The following is a 21,151-nucleotide window of genomic DNA, read 5'->3' on the forward strand; positions in this document are numbered from 1 at the left end:
TTAGGAAAGTAGCTATTAAAGACTGTATCTCAATACTCTCAGATGGCCTCCTTGCCTTGTGTCCTTACTTGCCTTTACACGTTAAAATCCTCAGTGTTCAATGAGCGTACAAATGGACCCAAATGGACCTGTGAGGCGGTCTGAGGGCCCTTTGAGCACTGAGGATTTTACTGTGTAGGCTGATGTCAAATCGTGGGACGGGTGAAATCACGCACGTTGGCATACGTGACACATAGGCGAGGGAGAAGGCCAGCCGTCAGACTACTGAGGCACAGTCTTTCTCTCTAGACTCAGGGTGGGCAGAGGCTAGAGGTTTCCTCCCATTCTCAGAGGAACAACAGGAAGGAGTGACGGAGGAATGTAAATCGCCCGTCGTACCGTTGGGGGGTTAAAAGGTTTTTGGTTTTATTTTTATCCTCACTACTACTTGTACAAAAGTGAGATGGGAGGCACAAGAGGAGGGACATTTTACCTTTTTTCTTTATTTTCTTCCTACAGTTGCAAAGCGACAGGGTAGTCATATAGCCATGTCTTCTTCTATGATATTCTGTGATGGAATGGAGAAAGAGAGAGGACAGTTTGAAGTATAGATGAGTCCTTTGCATTGTGTATGTACTGTATGTAGTGTGTGGTGTCCAGATATATCTAGCAAGCACTCGTAACAGGGAAGAATAAAAAAAAAACATGGGATGCTTTAGTCTCTGTTCAGAGAGATGGCTGTGGATTGGATTTTTTTTTAAATTATTATTATTATTGATTTACAACTGTTATTTGATGTTTTGTTGATTTTTGTATTTAAGTGTAAAAAGTAAAAGAAAAAAAGACAAAAAAAAGTTGCTTGGAACATCACCGATGCCTTTAAGGGGTACTTAAAGGGATGTCGTGCCATTAAGATTTTGATTTGACGACTGCAAGATAATTATTATGGTATAAACCTAAATACACCGAATGTTTGTAAAGGCAAGAGACACTGCTCCATTCAAAAAAGAAAGAAAAAAGCACCCTGAAATGACAAGAAACATTTGTGTGGACATGTACAAAAGACATGGAAAAAAAGAAAAAGAAAAAAGCTTTATGGCATTCCCTGACATATTGCATATCTAAACAACATAGTGTCTATGGAAGTCACTGCAATGCATGAGATAAATGTACAAAACATTTGTAAACATGACCAAACGCATCTGAAATGTACGGTAATAGTTACCTGTCCAAGTTTCACTGGCATCTAAAAATCACCTGTCCCACATTTTTGACCTTTTATTGTAAATATTTATGGGAAATGAAAAATCCAAATGAAAGTAATTGGTTTTATATAGTAACAAAGAGGATGATAGTAATTTTGATATATTCAAATGAGTATTGAATTCCAGATTTAGAGCAACAAAGCCAACTGCATTTTCTATAGGTGTCAATATTACCATGACCAATCCTGATGTAATTGTTGTTGTAATCATGTTCACATTTTTCATACTCTCATAAGAAGAGGCCCACTTTTGACCATGGGGTTGGAAGGTTGTAAAAAATCAAATAATAGTTGATTAAAAAAAATATTGCATCGCCAGGTACGGGGTGGGTTACAGGAATTAATGATTATTAATAAGGGATTATTAATGATTGTGAAGGATTTATGTATGTGTGTGTGTTGAGCGGTATACGGTCTAGTTATATTGCCACTTTTGTAGACAACAAAACGTAATTTTATTGACACTTGTGACCCTTCTACAATGGTAGGACACCTCAGCAACATGAAATATTCAAAAGAGGCAACATCGGTTCAGGTGAACTTTGAACCCTTCCTCCTCCTCTGTACAATCCTTTTTTTTATTATTATTATTATTGTTTTTGTTTTGTTAAAATGCTGCCTATACTAGAATGAAAGTGACGGGTTTCCTTTTCTTTTCAACTGAGAAATAAGTTAATTGTTCTACTACTTGAGCTCACGCTGAACCTCTCAAAGAAGCATGAAGAGCAGGGACAAGGAGGAGGCCAGCAGTGCAACCAACTGAACTGGGGGGGGGGGGGGGGGGGTGTTTTTAGACTGGGGAAAGGGACTTGGCCCCCCAATGAGCTGCTGTGAACGTGCGCCCTCTTGTGGCAGTGACCGGAGCAGCCTGTCTATTTTTTAAATAGAGGTCAATCAATGATTCATGAGCATGATGATGCTGCCCATGATTCTGAGGCCTGAAGGTTCTCTCTCCCCCTCACTCCTTCCTGCAAGGCTGCCGTTTACTTGAAATGGGGCTCTTGACTGGAATAATGTACCTTTTTGAAATGAAAACACCAGCTCAAGACAATTCCCTGTTTACAACCTAATACTTTATGCTTGGTTGGAATCTCAGTGCATGCATAAGCTCATATAAACTATTAGGAGTGGCTATTTGATGGTGTGAAGAGGTAGGTTTCACAATGGCAACACGCTTGCTAATCTCTCCTGTGAGGATTGGATTGTTCTTCTCGGTTTCAAAAGGGGGGGAAAGGCCAGGGGACTGTGGTTAGAGCAGGGAAATCCCAGTTGTGTCACATGTTAACCACCTAAACCCCAGCATCCTTATTGTGGGTAAAGCTTTTGCAGAACATAGCCGATCGACAAGCTCACAACGTTATGAGCTTGTCGATCTGCTATTTTGCTAGACTAGGGTCTTTAAACTGAAAAGACCCTATAATAGAGCCCTGAGCAACCATATGGGGTTTAAGTGGTTAAAATGGGTGAAGGATAAGTAATGACGCTGACTCATCTGTGTGGACAAAATGTTTGTGTTTTGCAGAGGGGGGACATTTGGGGTTAAAAAACAAACAAATCTTTAATCGTATTGAATATTCAAATCAAGCAATTCCAAGCTTGAGGAGTGGAAATGATGGTCTTTAAAGATGTATTGGGGGGGGGGGGAAGAAGGGTAATTTAAAGTAATTCAAAATGATAATAAATTGATATTAACACATGTTAATGTGTCTTTATCATTTTAATGCCTTGTATAGTAATCATATCACATTATTTAACCCGTATATATATATATATATATATATATATATATATATATATATATATATATATATTGGTTATTAGGAAATATAACTTAGCCTAAGCAGGTTATCATTATCCACTGTATTTTGTTGTCTATTGCACAGTTAGAAACAAAAACAACTCTGAGCAGGTACAAATTTAGTATACATATTTAGTAGGCACTAACTTCATGTAGTTAAGGAGTAGTTCACCCCAAAAAATACTTATTTTCTATCAATTACACACCTCATGAAGCCTTGAATTCATGGAGATTTTTTTATTTTTGTTGCATTCCTAAGCCAATAATTTGATGACCAGTTAATTGGTCAGTAGGAGACTCTTTGAGTTCCTCTGGCAGGAGACTCTTTGGGTCTCTCTTTGAGTCGTCAGTCATCACATTATTGACTTAGGAATGCGACAAAAACTAAAAACAAATCTCCATGAATTCAAGGCTTAATGGGTGTGTAATTGATAGAAAATAAGTCATTTTTGGGGTAACTACTCCTTTAAATTATTGTGGCTTTCTTTGACAGTGTGTCTTTCTTGTGCTTACTGTCCTGTGTTTATTATCTGTCTCTGACATCATCATTATAAGGCTTACTGGAGAGAATCTGTGCCACTACCCTTTAAGATGCGTAGCGTACTGTCGCTCGCCGTTATTAATGGAATGTCATTATGTCATTGTCGTCAGCGTTGCCATGTCAGCTTATTATAAGCGACTTTGGGCTTCTTTTTCTTCAAAGTTCTTTGAAATAATTGGTTGTTGCGGGTTGTGGTTTGTTGGGCTTGTTTCTAAAGTGTAGTTGCTTATTTAGGCTTGCTTCCAAATGTTTTAATTATTATTTAATCCAGTGGTTCTCAAATATTTTCATGAAAATGTTTTGTGCCAGGGAGCATTGGTGTGGGAATGTTTAAAAAATATTCCAAATATTCCACATTTTATTGCAAGAGTTTTTGAAAATAGCAGATCTACAAGCTCACAACGCGTTGCAACACGACACGTTGTGAGCTTGTACCGTTTAAAAGTGCTCATGTGGCCTAGTTGCTTCTATTGGGCTTGTTTTCCTAGACATGGTTGCTTATTTCTCTCACAAAATATGGCAACACTGGTTCCCTACACGGTGGGATGGGAATGCTGCTGTAGCTTATAAGCAACTTTTGGCACTTTTCTGTAAAGTTGCTTGTAAATTGTTGGTAGTTGCGGGTTGCGATTTTTAGGGCTTGTTTCAAAAGTGTAGTTGTTTATTTGGGCTTGCTTTCTAATGTTGTTTAAACCAGTGGTTCTCAAACATTTTCATGTCAAGGACCGGACCCCCAAATTAATATATATAGACCAACCTTCTGAAATATTTTGTGCCAGAGACCCCCATACAAGATTTTGAGTATTCGAAAATGTTCCTAAATTTTTAAATTTCTTTGAAAATAACAGCTCTATAAGCTCATATCGCGTCGCATTGTGAGCTTGTAGATACGCGTTGTGAGGTTACCGTTAGAGTGCTCATGTGGCTTCTTTTGGGCTTGTTTTCATAGACCTGGTTGCTTATTTCTCTCGCACAATCTGGCAACACTGTCATTATGTCATTGTCGTCGTTTCCCGACTACGTTCCCTACACGGTGACGGTGGGATGGGAATGCTGCTCTAGCCCCTTTTATACAGTCTATGCTCTAGCCTAGTGATATTCTATTTCAGTGGTTCTCAAAGATTTTCTTGAAGGACCCTCTAATTGTTGTGTAGGCTATTTAATAGGCCACGGGCTACATTGGCTATATCTGAAATTATTTTGTGCCAGGGACCCCTCATAGTCAGAGGAGGTTTGCGTAAAAAGAAAGATCCCCCCCCCCCCAAAAAAAATAATAATATATATATATCATTTTTCAAAACTTAAATAAAATAAAATAAATAGCACTACAAGCTCAAAGTGCATAATGAGCTTGTATTGACATTTTTTGGAATAGCCAAAGTATAAAATAAGGTTAAGGGGGTTAAAGTGATTGTGATGCTGTAGCTAATTTAGCCCCCCCCCCCTCAAGGACCCCTGGGGGGTCCCCGGACCCCTCTTTGAGTCACCAGTACTGTTCTATTTATCTCCACCAACGCTGCCTGCTGCTGGCGCTGCTGCATTTTCTGTCGGCCGACAAATCCCAAGGAAGGAGGAGGCTTGGATCCCAGAACACCAAAACGCTCGCCCCAAAACACAGTCACCCCGAGGCAAATCCGGCGACCTCGGAACGGCCGCCACCTGGTATTCCTAAACGTAACCTCAGTAAACTATGCCTAAACTTAACCCTATTCCTAAACGTAACCTCGGTAAAACTATGCCTAACTTATTTCTAACCTCATTCTCAGTCAAACACAATAATACAAGAACCGCTGGAGGCGAGCGGTCAGCGAAAAAAATGGGGGCGAGTGTGTTTTGGGACGAGCGTTGCGGTTACCATTGAGAGAGACGGAAATGAGAGAGAGAGAAGAGGGGGGGGTTGTCCAAAGAGAGAAACCCTATCCCTTTAAGAGCGAGTGGGACATAGCGGTGGCGAGGAGAAAAAAGGAGAGGAGGGGGAGAGAAGAAAGAGGAATTAAAAAAGAAAAGGAAGAAACAGGACAGGGAGGGAGGAGGAGGCGGAGGGAGAGCGAGCGATAAAAAAAGAAAGATGACATCCTCCTCGCCATCCAACCGCCGAGGTGGAGCGAAAGGCTGCGGCCCGCGGAGAGCGCTCCCTGCCCGGGTCACGGCTTGAATCCAACAGCGAGGCTTCGACAAAACACCCGATTGGCCTATTGGGGGGGGGTGGGGGGATCAGGAGAAAATAGATTCATAAATTAAAATCAGATCAGATCTTGTCAGATGCGGTGTATTTAAGCTCCTTTGATACTTATAGTTGTGCGTAAAAAAAAATGCATTTTATAATTTCACGTAGAATGTATTACGTTTACAGCTAAAAAAAACAAACATAAAACTGATGATGTGCGATTTGTTTGATTTGAAATATATTTTTTGTTGTTGCTATATATATAAATATATATATATATGCATTTCTGTATAATTGATCTTTGATCAATTAAACTAAAGAAACCAAAGTCAAAGAGAAATAGGCCATTATTGTTACCCCGGGCCACTAGCTCCACTACTGGCTGCAGTCAAACAGCTCCGTGCATTTTAATTGATAGAATAGATCTACCTCAATGAGAAAACAACATATTTTTGCAAACAAATTCATTCAAGTTATTTTTTCAAGAAAACCCCCAGAAGCTCTTCGTTTTTGCTGCAGTAATAGGCGAGTATAATCGTCGGTGGGGCGATCAAAAGAATGCGAACGGCTCACTCGTCTATCTCAATCAGGACTAGCTGACTTTTATAATCTCCATCGCTTTGGTGCAAAATGGATGCTGCTTGGAGCAATTTCCTCTTCCAGGTAGGCCTTAACAAGAAACAATTGCAGTAGTAGATCTGTTTATGGTCGCATTTTCTGGCCGCAGGGCCTATGATCGCCTCTGTCCAATAGTCCTTATATACCTTCAGCATCATCTTGTGATATACTAAAAAAGTGCCACCACCTCAAGAGACAATGGCAGACAGTGACTTCTATTTACATTTGGGTGATGATGGCCTTGTGTTTACTTCTCCAGAATACTCCCACCCAAAACCAAGTGGAGGGGAGCCTCCAATCAGAGCTCATGCCAGTGCATACGAGTTCTCCCCAGACCCCACCCACAGACCACATAGCACAGCCTCCCTCAACGGTGGACACTGCTGCGCTCAATGAAGATCCTACACCTGGTGAGGAATGGTAGACCTAACATGTGGATTTGGATGTGAAATGAGGACAACAATTCCCTTTGTGAACATGTCTTTGTTGTCTAGCTAGTAGAGTGGTTCTCAAACCTTTTTAATTTCAACGACCTCCCCAATAACTCCTGAGTGTGTACAAAATGGAACCATACAGACCCTGGCCTTGCGGACCCATTTGGTTCCATTTGTTACACACTCAGGGTTACAGACCTGTAAGGCCGGGGTCCATTTGGAACCGCCCTCAAAGAACCCAGAGGGTCCCTGGACCCCACTTTGAGAACCACTGGTCTAGTATGTCACATTTGACGCTGTTGTGAAATTACCTCCTTCAAGACTAACATTTCTAACAATCATTTTCTTTCCCACCTCTCTCTCTCTCAATTCCTTCCCTCCTTCCCCTCCTGGTGTCGTTGCCCGCCGACGGTGCAGTGAAGCCAGCGTCTCGGCCGGCACGTGTCCCCCACATCTGTGCCATCTGCAACAAGCAGTTCAAGAACAACTACAACCTACGTCGTCACCAGTCGGTTCACACCGGGGTACGAATGAAGGACAGGGCCAGAGAGCAGGCGGAGGGGGCAAAGGAGGGAGCAGATGGCCAGGTGGTGGCGGCGGCAGCCCCATCGGTGATGACGGTTGGGGCAGGAGGGAGGATGGAGAGGCACACGATTCCCCTCTCTCTTCTCCACCTCTCCGTGCCTCCCCCTCTAGCCCCTCCCGGCGTGCTGGCGGGGGTCCAGCAGCCTCAGCCTCCTCCCATGGGTAGTCAGGATGGCCAAGGGGTTGCCATGACGGGCATAGTGGCTAGTGTTAACCCCCTTGTTCCGCCTCCTGCTGCTGTCGTCATGGCCACTACTGGGGCGACAGTACAGGTGGGTCAGGGCCTTGTGGAGATGGCTGTCGTCTGGCCCCAACGTAAGAGCAAACCTCTAGCACACTGTGTCACAAACCGCTTGGACTCTCAGGGGAAGGACCACAATGATTGTTTTGTTTTTTTGCCCTCGATCACTTGAATTGAGACTAACCCTTTTTATGTAAAAAACAATATTTTTATATTTCTTGATATATTAACTGAGTTCAACCAACCAAGTTCAAGGGCCCATCTTTAAGATCTAAGGTCCATCATCAGTCCCCAGGTCCTGAGTTTGCGAAGCACTGTGCTAGAAGCCCCTCAAACTCCCCTGCATGCTCTCAGAGATAGAAAAAGACTTGCATCTATTGGGAATTGTTTCCCATGACATGAGAAACAAACAACTGTTGGAAATATCTTACAATAGAGCACAACATTTCAGGAAACAATTACACGTAAACATCAGGAAAATTATTATTGTGGACTTGCATGGTTTCACCAGGAGATAGGACATATAAGAATGAATGTACGCTACTAGAGCAGTGGTTTTCAAACTTTTCGTGCCCAAGGCACACCACAGGGCAAGTCAAAATCTCAAGGCATGCCTTACATCCGTGCGAAATAGCCTGGGCTTGCCTCACGGCACACCGTTTTGGGAACCACTGTACTAGAGAGTCCCTACCTATCAAAACCATGTAGCTTGAGTCTCCCTTTCCCTGTCTTTGTCTGCCTCAGCGACCAGCAAATCCCAATCCTAACCCAGTGAGGAAGAACCATGCCTGTGAGACGTGCGGAAAGGCCTTCCGCGATGTTTACCACCTCAACCGCCACCGTCTGTCACATTCGGATGAGAAGCCCTTCTTCTGTCCGATCTGCCAGCAGCGCTTCAAGAGGAAGGACCGTATGAGTCACCATGTCCGCTCCCACCAGGGAGGGGTGGAAAAACCCTACGTCTGCCCCCACTGTGCCAAGGCGTTCTCCAGGTGAAGCTATGAAACAGACTGGGAACGCTTTCTCTCGTTCATTGCCATTTTCTGCAGGGCCTGAATCAGTGTAAGGCTGTGTTCATATTCATACTGGCAGCCCAAATCCGATTTCTGCCTATCCAGATTACAAAGGGGTTGGTTTTATGAAGTCTGAACAGCAGAAAAACTAATGGAAACAGATTTTTTGTTCATCAGATTCGAACCACTTTCCTAGGTGGTTTGAAATGTGATTCAAATCTGATTTCTAAAGATGTGTCTCAGTCGGAAGTGTCTTGACACTGAAGCCTGATTTATACTTTGTCATATAGCGGTGTCACTCACCGAAAATAGCCAATCTACAAGCTCACAACGCATTGCATTGCTTGTAGATTGGCTGTTTTCTGTGAGTGTGTCAATTAAGCATTATTCATGCCTATGTCGTTACATTGTTACCGCATCAACTAATGTATCAGCAAGTTTATATCCTTTCCTTGCTAATCCATTGTGTGCAGATGAAAGATTTTTTACTTTTGCAACTTTTATCTAACAGATTGTGTGTCCTCTTTCCCGCAGGCCTGATCATCTCAACAGTCATGTAAGACAGGTGCACTCTTCTGAGCGACCCTTCAAGTGTCCGGTACTTTACTTAGTTACCTGATAATGATAACAGTAATAATACTCATTTAGCAAATGTGTTCTTTGCCCCCATAAGATTAGCAACGCCTGCACTAACATGCACACAGTATCCCTGATAGAAGTTGATATTGTGGCTAATGTCTAATTTAGGTTCATCCCTTTTATAAATCAACAAATTAATGTTCAGAATATGAATATTAACATATTGATATTAAGCTATTTAGCTTTTTCATAATCAGGATAAGAGATTATTCAGGTTATTATTTTAATTTGTCGTAACTGTTGCCTGCTTCAACATAGAAACTTGTTTCTGAGTATATGATGACATTTGATAATCCTTTTTTGTGAGTTTCCAAGCTCTCAATGGGTCTTGTAGAGATGGATAGAATTGAAAATTACTGTTAGTACTCGTTTGCGATTGTTGCAATTAACCTTTTGGCATATGATTTTAAACATTTCAACTAAAATCGATATAATCAAATGCAGAATTTGACTTTATGCCAAACAACCTCTACTCTGTGCAGGCATTTTTTTGACTTTATTGAGTCTAAGACATTTTTCAAGGTCTATCTGTTCTGCGTTTTAATCTGCCATTTATCACGTTCTCATTTAGACCTGTGAATCTAGCTTTGCTACAAAGGACCGCCTGCGTGCCCACATGATTCGCCACGAGGAGAAGGTCCCCTGTCACATCTGTGGCAAGCTCCTATCTGCTGCTTACATCACAGATCATATGAGGGTACACAACCAGTCCCAGCACCATGCCTGTCATCTCTGTAACCGCAGTAAGTACAAATGACATTTAGTATCATCATGGGGAGTCTCTATGAAAAGTAATGCATATTTAACTCATCCTTAAATACAAGAAACTATGTTTAGTTGTTATGATAGCGTGGCTTGTATTACTGAATAGAAGTAGCCTAAAGACAAATTGATAGGGCTGCTCCCTGAAAGTTGGGGGCAGCTCAAGATATTTATACCCAAGTCGACCTTTTATACAGCTAAACTTTTGTGAGTAGATTGTGGCAATTCCACCTACACTTTTTTTCTCACTGACTGTCTCAGACCCTCACGGACATGCCTCCATAAGTGTCGCAATGCTATTCAAGATTGAAGTCTATCCAGGTTTATAAGTAAATAAGATTAATAATTAACTATAATATAATATAATTAAAAATGATTTCTTTGCTAGAGATCATTGAACAGAGTTAGGTTTATAGTACTAGCTGCATCTAAAACAGATAGTCGCTGACAGCGAATAGATAGATCGCTATATAGTTAGAAAGATTTGCAGTACGAGTTGAGTGCACCATGTTTAGTCTTTTGCTAGTCACAACAAGAAGGGTTGCAGGCACAATTGGATCTCTTAGAGGTGATAGGGAGCCAGCTGGATTTGTCCTCGGTCCGAGCATATTGTGGAGGATAATAATAAATCTACCGCAGCAGGGACCCTGAAAATATCATTTTTTTTAGCATTGCTATCAGCAATCATGGTGCCATAGACTCTGTGGGGTGTAGGTCGTGGTGGTTTCTGGGGAGTTACAGTGGAGGGGGAAGGTGATTAAGCCGTTTTGAGCATAATCGGGCTTCTGGGCTGGGTTGGACAGAGGGAATTGCTCGGGGAATAAGTTTAATGCCAGTCTTTACTAGTTGTTCCCTCCTATCAGTGAACTCCAAATGAGGGTTGGGGAGAGGGAGGGAAAACAAGAATAATGGCGATAAGGAAGAGACTATGACTGAGGGTGTGTCTGTAGAAGGTCATTCCATTCACTACTGCCGCGTGGCTGCGGTACAGCATCATGGTTGATGCTGGGTCCTTGTTGTGCTACCGTGTCCTTCCTGTGGGGTAAAGATTGCTGCTGGGACTGTGGTGTGTCACAATGGGGAGTATCAAAGCAGAGGTCGGGTGGGTGATGGAGGACAAATATAATATTTCCCATTAGTAGCTTTACCCTGAACTTGTTTGGATGGTGGCCATCCGCTTTGAAGAGGTGTCTGCAGCCCCAGAACAGATTGAAATGTAGTTCAGCTAGTTTTAGATAGGCTCAGAGAAGCCCGCTAAACTTATGTCTCTGTTGGTTGCTGTTGGTAGTGGTTCCCTGATGAATGACAGAGCATGTACTTTGCCAAGTATATTAAACAGTTCAATAAAGTCATGTTGTAGCAGTGAATGTTCTTTGTTCATTTGCTTACACATGCACAATGATTACATTTTGGGTACTCAGACAGTATGAGGTTTTCACTGATGTCACTGACCACTATATCATTTAAGCAGCATATTTCAATGATCTTTCCACGTACATTACCAATAGAGTTGTCACCAAAGTGACCTTCAAACAAATGGTCTTTGTTTCCTTTCTCATTAGCAGGCAGAATTATTCTAATATGAACAATTTGCCCAAAACACATCTCAATAGCATCATCTCTGACTTTATTTTGACTAAGAAACCGCCTCGTATTTGAAGGATTTTTTTACAAAGACAGAGATCAGTGGGTGGTATGGCTTTATCACATTTCCAATTATACTATTGGGCAGGTAACCTGATAGCTTTGGCATACTGGCTTCCAACGTATGCCAACGATTTGGCCCCTGCCTGGGTCCAGATGGAGGCTGATGCAGCCTGCCTGCCAACATCCCTCCCAGCTTTGTTGTATTCGGCATTGTCTATCGCACCACACTTCCATAGCCCATCAGTCTCTATGTACTGTGTATGGGCTCAGGTGTGGTAACACTCGGCTGGCAGGCTAGCTCACTCTGTGCCCCAAATCATCAGTTTGCCCCCTCACTTTAGTGACTCCTTCTTGGTCTGGGGTGAGAAGCCTATAGTCACATTTAAATACATAGCAGATGTTTTTGCCTCATTTGACCAGCTCAGAGCTAAGGTGTGTATATCGATAGCACATTTGTGCTTGCTTGTTTATTTATTTATTTTGGAGGTTCTTTTTCTGAGCCTTTATTTGATGAGGTACAGTGGAGAGAGATAGTTGTACGGCATGTTTGCCTTCCGGTGTGAGGACGATCATCTGCCTAGCGAACAGTCAAATTGCATCACTTATGTCATTCTTTTAGCCAGAAGACTTGTTTTACTTAATTGGAAGCAGACTACCCTTCCCTCCTTTAAACACTGGTTCAGAGATGCACTATTATTTTTTTAAAGCTGGAAGTGAGGACCTACGGATACATTTAGTAGTGTATGGCATTGGCAACCTTTCATTACTTTTGATTGATTAAATACTTTATTAACAAGTTTGAAAACAGTACGGTATTACAGTTAAAAACCCTTCCGTATGCCAAAAGAATAACACAAAAAACTTCTTTGGTTGACTTTCATGATCACGTTTGATGCAATTCTTTCCAAAATACGACCTAAATAGGTGACCATAATCTTTGACATCAACATACACATATCTGCTTGAGCAGCTATAATGTTGTGGTATTGTTTGTTTTCAACATTTGCTATAGAACTAATATTTACACTACCTGTGTTAAATCCCGGAGGAGCAGTGTGAACCTTATTGCAAAGCGATTGTATCTTCTGTGTGTTCTCACTTCCACACTCCAGAATGCTGCTCCCATCGTGGGTATTTTTATTGGTAGCGTTTCGAGCCGGGACGCTCTTCCTCAGACCTTACGTAAGGTCTGAGGTCCCCACGATGGGAGCAGCATTCTGGTGTGCAGATTTGATTGTTATTTCATGTAAAAAAAATTATCCAGCACCCAGCCCAGCAGGACAGGATGTGCGTGCCTTTTGTCACTTTGTGACACCTTTTTCATTCTCACTTCCACACTCAACACCTTCTCTCCCCTCCTCCACCAGGCTTCACCACCCTGACATACCTTCGTGTCCATGCCCAGAAGCACCACGGCCAAGAGTGGAAGGACAGTGTGGGTGGCTTTGGCGGCACGGCCTCTGGTGGCATCCTCGTGTGCCACCTGTGTGGCGTACACTGCAAGACACCCACCCAGCTCCAGGGCCACATGGGCACTCACAGCACCAGCCAGGCCGGCTCCATCACCTCCAGCACAGGGCCCAGCAGCTCCATCTCGCTGAGCAGCATGGTGACAGCGCCCACTGTCTATGTCACTGGTAATACAGTGGTGGACCTGCTGGTCACAGACTGCTCTAGCATTGCTGCCCCACAGACCCAGAGTTAGCAGTAGAAAGCTCAGCAATAATAAACCTCAGTCCCATAAACAGGGGTGGGGTGGAGGGAGGGCACAGTTTCAGAGGGGTTTAAGTTGCTAGCTAGATGCTGTTCTGGGTTTAGTTTTGTTATTTCCCTGCTAAATGGGGACGGTTAGGATTAGGATCGAGTGAGATCATCACTAATCAACGCTCAAGGGCAGTGCTACCCCAAGAGCAGCAATGACTAGCAGGTGTCAGTACAAGGGAGGAGTAAAGGGGTAGAGTTATGTTTATTTGAGCAGTGAAGACACTGTGTGTTAATGTGACATTCAAGTAAAGACAAGAGGAACTATGATGACCACGGCAGGTTCATAGACGGTAACAGCGACAAGTCAGGTTTGTCATCCAAATATTCCTGAGTGCTCTGATGTTTTCGGGACTGTGGTATTGTGAGCATCTACTGTATTTCTCCTCCCTCTCTTTGTTCATTCTCTCCGAGTCCTTACTCTTTCTTGTCAATCCTGGCAATGGCTACTCTCTGCAAATGCACCAAGTACTGTATATTTCACACCAGCTCTCATCTTACCCCCATTTTTTCAGCTTACTTATTGACAATCCATACGGCTTGTGTTTTAAAAAAAAAACTAAACAAAAAATAACAAAGCGTGGAAAAATATAATTAATAAGACAAACCAGAGGACAGGAAAATAAATATAGATTGATGTGCACCAGTCAGGGCTGTTCTAGCATGTTAGCCTGCTAGTTTTTATTTGTTGATAAAAGTAATCACATTTGAACTGTAATACTAGTTTGTTGAGTCTCTGGAGGGCTGTTTCTAAATTGGGGGAAAATACCATATTCAACATTGTGGTTTGTAGAAACAATTGTGGGACTTATTGTGGATTTATTTCTTAAAGGTTCAAGACACAAAAAAGAAAATAGAGAAATGTTAAGGAGTATGAGGCAACTTAACGTGTTTATATTTAATTCAGTGAAGGTCAAAAAGATTTGAAATTCAAGATGCAAGTCAAAATAGATTTGAGGTTTCTTAGATAGTCTTACAACTCGTCTTCCTCTCTTGAGTCCAGCCATGGTTAACAAACAACAACAAATGTCATTATGCTATCCAGCAGCTCAGCTTCTGAGCCAGCAAATTCTCCTTGCGCCTGAAAACTACCTTTTTGCATGAAAGTAAGCTAAGTAAGTCACACTTATAATTCGGGAGCTGTCATGACAAATGAAAGTTTTAGCAGTCCCATTAAGTTAGTTGGTCGTAAAAACAAAGATATTTGAGAGAGTCGAGTGTTGATTTATACAAAAAGAAATGTATCATTGTTGGCCATTCATTTGACTTTCTGTCATTGCCATAGTCCTTTTGTTTTCTTCTATGTACCAGTACCATGTGTGACACTCATGAGTTAGATTTAGTCATGTTAACAATTCACTGTTAAATCCTGAGTGTTCATTTAACTCTGAATGTGTATAAACCAACAGTTGTACACATTCAGAGTTAAATTAACACTCAGGATTTGACAGCGCATACTGTACTACATAGCGTTATAAACGCGGGTCATGTCGCTCCCCATGAATCATGAGAGGAACGATCACTTGTCCTTTGGGTATCTTTGATTGTTTTTTATTTTTATTTTTTTTCCTGTTATATTGTGATTGATGTGTGATGTCAGAAAAGGGCTTATAAAGTCATAGGTCAGGTTGAGAAGTATATCCAGGAGGTTCCAATGTTTGACAACATCGCCTGATATGCTCGTCTAAACAGATCCTGGTTCTGTACTGGAGTGCTTCATTTATTTTTTTTGGTTAAGTGTTGGTACAGTATGTTATCTTAAAATTTGTAGAACTCTTTCCTTTTGTTTTCTTTTTTTTTCTCTTTTTTTTTTTCTTCCTGTTGAGAAAAGTAGTGATTAAGTATTTTTAGGTTTTCTGCATTACACTAAAAGAAAGTAATACCTCTACTCTAGGATCCTGTACAGCTCTTGCGATACATCTTAATGCCTTATTGTACTCAACTGCATTTTAATTATTTTATTCTAAAATATTTTAAATCTTAGTCATGGATTCATTAAGAATATTAATGGGATGTATTTATATTTATATTTTTATATTTCTCAACAGTATGCATGTCTATAAACAGTTGTTAGAGCAAAAAAAAAGTCAATGATGCTTACCACAGTCATGAATATTATGTTATTATTTTGTAGATGAAGTAGAGATCATGTTATTATTTTGTAATTTTGACAATTAAAAGTAAAATGAGGAAACAGGCAGGGTGTTGCGTGTTCCGTTGTTCACCTCCTTCAGTGGTTCTCAAAGTGGGGTCCCGGGACCCCCAGGGGTCCTTGAGGGGGTTTCTAAATCAGGTAATATAACATTAAAATCACTTTAACCCTATATACTTTATAACCCTTTATACTATTTAAAAGCTCACAGTGTTGTGAGCTTGTAGATCTGCTGTTTTCTGAAAAGTTTTGAAAGTTCTTGAAAATGTTTTAAATTATTCTTAAATGTCATTAATTAATTGTGGGATCGCTAAAGCGATCACACTACTGTTATTGTCAACACCGTTTTTTGACCCCTAACTAGTCCTTCATACTTTTAGCTACAAACTCCGTTCCAACTCTTCAACGTTCGGCCTACTCAGGACATGTCGGCTACCATTTGAATTTTTGAAATAATTTGTACTTTTAGAGATATTTCACTTTTTACTTCTAAAAAACTCCCATTCATTTCAATGGAGAAATTCATACTTTTAGATAGAAACTCCGTTCCAACTCTATAACGTTCAGCCTACTTAGGACATATTGGCTACCATTAGAATTTTTTGAAATGATTTGTACTTTTAGAGATATTTCACTTTTTAAATAGTAAAAATACTTAAAAGTTGATAAAAAGAGTAAAAATACTTAAGTTGTAAAAATTAGTAAAAGCTACTTTAAAGTAAATACCTTGAGTAAAAATACTTAAGAGTACTTGTATTGAGTAAAAATACTTAAAAGTACTCAAAATGAGTAAAAATACTTAAAAGTTGAAAAAAAGAGTAAAAATACTTAAAAGTTGTAAAAATTAGTAAAAGCTACTTTAAAGTAAATAAAGTGACTAAAAATACTTTAAAGTAAGTACCTTGATTAAAAATACTTAAGAGTACTTATACTGAGTAAAAATACTTAAAAGTACTCAACATGAGTAAAAATACTTAAAAGTTGAAAAAAATTGTAAAAATACTTAAGTTGTAAAAATTAGTAAAAAATACTTTAAAGTAAATAAAGTGACTAAAAATAATTTAAAGTAAATACCCTTTAGAACCTTTCAAACCTTTCAAACCTTTCAAACCTTTCGAACCTTTCAAACCTTTCAAACCTTTAGAACCTCTTAAACCTTTCAAACCTTTAGAACCTCTTAAACCTTTCAAACCTTTAGAACCTCTTAAACCTTTCAAACATTTCAAACCTTTAGAACCATTCAAAGCTTTAGAACCTTTAGAACCTTTCAAACCTTTAGAACCTCTTAAACCTTTCAAACCTTTCAAACCTTTCAAACCTTTCAAACCTCTTAAACCTTTCAAACCTTTAGAACCTTTCAAAACTTTAGAACCTTTAAAACCTTTAAAACCTTTAAACCTTTCAAACCTTTAACTCTACTAACACTATCAATACTCAATACCATCAACATTCTTAGCGATCCCACACTGTTTCTTCAGGAACAGTACCTTCTAGTTAGTATTTATAATACAAATCTCTTAATGGGGTCCCTGGCACAAAATCTTTTCTGATGGGGGTCCGTGACCAAGTAGGCTACATATGAATTTGGGGGTCCTTGGCATGAAAATGTTTTAAGAACCACATTGTTTTACAAAAACGTCCATGCTAACACTTTTTCCAACTACGCCACTGTTCTTTTTGCGAACGCGGAAGGAGGCGCTGCGAAGCCGCGCCTCCGACCAAGTGGAGCTTACTATGTAACCCTGCTCAGGTTGTGGGTCTGTCTGTCTGTCTGTCTGTGTGTCTGTGTGCATGCACTACCTATGTAGAGGGCGCCAGAGTGCAGGAATTTAGACAATGCTCTGATTTAAATGCAACACCACACACACACACACACACACTGTTCTCTCCCCATCACAGTGAAATAACACGGATTACAAGTCCGTAAATACACAATATTTTCCAGCTGCGTTCGCTTCCAGCGTTCGCGCGTCTACTTGTAGTAAGAGAATAAGCTCTATGAAATGACAGTTGCACAAAAAAGGACCTTGTCAGGGCTCTAATTGTGTTATCCACTTCAACAGCCAACCATTCCTGGTGTGCAATATTCACAGGTAGTGGCAATAAATGTGCAAATGTAACAGTTGCGTCTCACAATTACATTGTTGGGTTTTCCTTAGAGTGATGTTAACCATTTGCTCAGCACTTGGTCTGCTCTTGTTTCCTTCTACACCATATCTTTTCACCAGGAATAGCAGATCTACAAGCTTACCCAACAATCCATTCTACCAGTGTCAGTGCCACATAACACAGTACAAACCTTATTGCTTTGATTCCAGTGTTTAACATTGTCATAAATTAATGAAGGTGTATGGGTGCTGTCAATGGTACTGAAGGTGTATGGGTGCTGTCAATGGGACTGAAGGTGTTCCACAGACCAATAACAACATTGGGACATACAGAGAATGCATGGAATTATGGTTATAAATAGGCTTTGTGTGAAAGCAACCACAATCGGTAGCCTATTTCATAATCATGCTTTGGCCAAGTAGGCTGTGCTTCTGTTTCTTGGTATAGTGAGTAATTCCCATGCATAAATCAGAATCCGTTTTATTTGTCACATGATCATCACAGGTGATGAAGAAGTGGATGAAATTCTTTTCATGCGCCTCCATCATTTTGTAGTATTATGTGAGGTCAATTGAGAGCAAAGGGAAAGAGATAGATCAGGTTAAATTAAACAAATAAAGATATACAGATAGCATATCCAATGTATCATAGCCTAATCATGATGAGTAATGTTCTTCCTCAACAAAGCACATACTTGCACATCTGTTATTTTAGTATTTTATGTTTATTGTATAAGCCAAGGTGACATGAAAACATCATATAACACTATGTTTACTTGCTCACTACTCCTCCTAATGGCTAGTTGTAAGTGTCACATGTTTCATAAACCCTTGCAAAAAGAAAACATTCAAAATTCATCACTACAAGAAATCAATGCATTTCTATATGAATGCATATAGCCTAGTCTAGCCTATGTATGAATGTCTCTAAAGACCCTGTCAAATGAAGGTTACATGTATTCACCTATAACCCATGGTAAACCCTACTGATCCGAGACGGGAAATAGTCTTGGAAATACTCCAGTAAAGTAAAGATAATTGTACTTAAGTAGAGTACTTGAGTAAATGTACTTAGTTACTTTACACCACTGGTAGTAGCCTAGTAGTAGTAATAATAATAATAATTAATAAATACATAAAATCTGACCAAAGGGACAATTAATTTTATGTTAGGTTTCTTTCATTTATTTTAAACACACATGGGTTTTTTTTTCAAACAAAATGAGCACAAGGAACACTGATATATGAGCCTATAACAGCAGGGTTCTGATTGGCAGGCCAGCATACACGCCCAAGGGAAATATGATAGCCTACCTACGTAATGCTAATGTTTCATACAGTGGTGGAAAAAGTACTCAAATGTTTTAATTAAGTAAAAGTATCAATAATGCAATGTAGAAATACTCTCTGTTACAAGTGAACTTCCGGAATTCAAAATTGACTTGCGTAAAAGCACAAAAGTATTGGTGTCAAAATGTACTTAAAGTACCAAAAGTAGAAAGTACTCATTATGCAGTTTTCAAATATGAAACGTATAAAAATCTTTTGAAAACAGCCGATCTACAAGCTCACAATGGTGGCATCGCGACACATTCAAATGGCCGAAATGTATAAGGTTAATGTATGTTTTGTAATAACTAGTAACTAAAGTTTTCAAATAATTGTAGTGGAGTAAAAGTACGATATTTGCCTCAGAGGAAAAAGTCAGAAGTAAAAGTACTGAAAATTGGAAACGGTAAAGTAAAAATACCTCAAAATTGTAGTACAGTACTACTTAGGTTAGGTAAATGTACTTAGTTACTTTCCGCCACTGCACATGAAGGTCAAATAGGCAACCTGACACGAACTCTTCCATGTTCTTGGCTTCATTCCAACAATATCACGTGCGCACGCTAGCTACTCATATTGACAAGAAGAAGTAGTGGCCCTCTTATTAATGAACTGCCTAAATCATGCAAGCAATAAATGTAGCTTACATGTCATTGAATGTAATTAAAATAAAATACAATAAAATAAGAAGAGAAGGGAATTGACAAAAGTGTTCGGATGAACAACCCAGCCCAATCCTTTTAACTCGATGCATTTTTGGATCAAATAAATACATTGCAGATGGCATTGCTACATTTATGTTTGCAGTAGGCCAGTGGTTCTCAACCTAGTGGTCCGGGGACCAGTGGTCCTTGAGGAGTTGCTAGGTGGTCCCCAGCTAAATGATGGAGAGTTGGTAATCAAATGGACCCTTTTATAGATCTTTAACTCTTGAGAGTGTAAAATGAAACCAAATGGATCCTTACGGGTCCAGATGGTTTCATTTTACGTTTGCAAGAGTAACATTATTGTTAAACATCTGCATTACTTAATGTACAATAAGTGTACACAATAGAGAATGTAGAAGAATTGTTATATTGACAATCTTATCCAACGATAGCAAAATATTCTATGTCTTGGGTCTGAGAGGTTAAATCTCATCAAATACTGGTCTGTGGCTCAAATGCCGAATAAATAATGGACCTCACCTTTATATGAAAAGGGTTGAAAACCACTGCAGTAGGTTAAACTATGTGGACTGTATGTATTGCCTGTATTTTGCTGCTTAACATAAACACTTTATTAACAGTAATACATTATGGTCTGTAGGAATCAACCTCTGGGGTCAGTACAACATGTTAAATGAGCCAGTCGGTGTTGTAGCCTATAGAAGGGGTCATCTTCAAAGTGTTTGAAAAATGTTTTAATAATTTGAAATGTTTTTACATAGCCTAAATCTTGTCTTCTGGTTGTCCCTGGCATAAAACATTTTCAGATCTGGGTCCGTGGCCAAAACATACATATTCATTTGGCAAGAAAAAGTTTGAGAACCACTGGCCTACATTAGGACATGAACCAACCCCTAGGTCAAATAAGTAATTATGTACAATAACATGTTAATGAGCGAGCCAGTAATAACCAGGCTGGTGTGTGTTGTCATCATGTAGGACCTGTAGGCAGCAGCCCTTGTGTGGTGTGGTCACTCACTCAGAGAGGCTGAGGCTGTCATGATGGCCTGACATATGACCAGTGGTGGAAAGTAACTAAGTACATTTACTTAAGTACTGTACTTAAGTACAATTTTGAGGTATTTGTACTTTACTTGAGTATTTCCAATTTCCAATACTTTTACTTCTACTCCACTACATCTCAGAGGCAAATATTGTACTTTTACTCCACTACATTTACTTGAAAACTTTAGTTACTGTACTAGTTACTTTCCAGATATAAATTATTATATAATTAACCACTTTAAACCTATTTTAGGCTATTTGAAAATAGCAGATCTACAAGCTCACAACGCGCGTTGTGAGCTTGTAGATCAGATATTTTCAAATATTTAGTACTTTTACTTTTGGTTCTTTAAGTACATTGTGATGCCAATACTTTTGTACTTTTACTCAAGTAAATTTTT

The 21,151-nt window shown here is 39.9% G+C and overlaps 1 protein-coding gene across 3 annotated transcripts; it reads left to right on the forward strand.

Annotated features, from left to right (window-relative positions):
* Window positions 1-5,516: 5,516 nt before the first annotated feature.
* Window positions 5,517-15,649, forward strand: mazb (MYC-associated zinc finger protein b (purine-binding transcription factor)). Of its 3 annotated transcripts, none has more exons than XM_080455219.1 (7): window positions 5,517-6,412; window positions 6,627-6,777; window positions 7,219-7,658; window positions 8,372-8,619; window positions 9,175-9,238; window positions 9,851-10,022; window positions 13,056-15,649. In XM_080455219.1, the coding sequence occupies exons 1-7, from the start codon at window positions 6,380-6,382 to the stop codon at window positions 13,391-13,393; spliced, it is 1,446 nt and encodes a 481-aa protein (XP_080311345.1). In that variant the 5' UTR covers window positions 5,517-6,379; the 3' UTR covers window positions 13,394-15,649. The 3 variants fall into 3 exon arrangements, with proteins under 3 accessions (XP_080311345.1, XP_080311346.1, XP_080311347.1); XM_080455220.1 differs by having other exon boundaries at window positions 9,175-9,196; XM_080455221.1 differs by having other exon boundaries at window positions 7,219-7,325.
* The last annotated feature ends 5,502 nt before the right edge of the window (window positions 15,650-21,151 follow it).

Source organism: Gymnoscopelus braueri, assembly GCF_963280865.1.
Source record: "Gymnoscopelus braueri genome assembly, chromosome: 17".
In the NCBI taxonomy this organism is placed as follows: Eukaryota; Metazoa; Chordata; class Actinopteri; order Myctophiformes; family Myctophidae; genus Gymnoscopelus; species Gymnoscopelus braueri.

Coding starts and splice junctions, on each gene's coding strand:
- mazb (XM_080455219.1), top strand. CDS start 6,380: ATGGATGCTGCTTGGAGCAATTTCCTCTTCCAG. Junction 6,778..7,218: donor CAATGAAGATCCTACACCTG/GTGAGGAATGGT, acceptor CCGACGGTGCAG/TGAAGCCAGCGTCTCGGCCG. Junction 9,239..9,850: donor AGCGACCCTTCAAGTGTCCG/GTACTTTACTTA, acceptor GTTCTCATTTAG/ACCTGTGAATCTAGCTTTGC.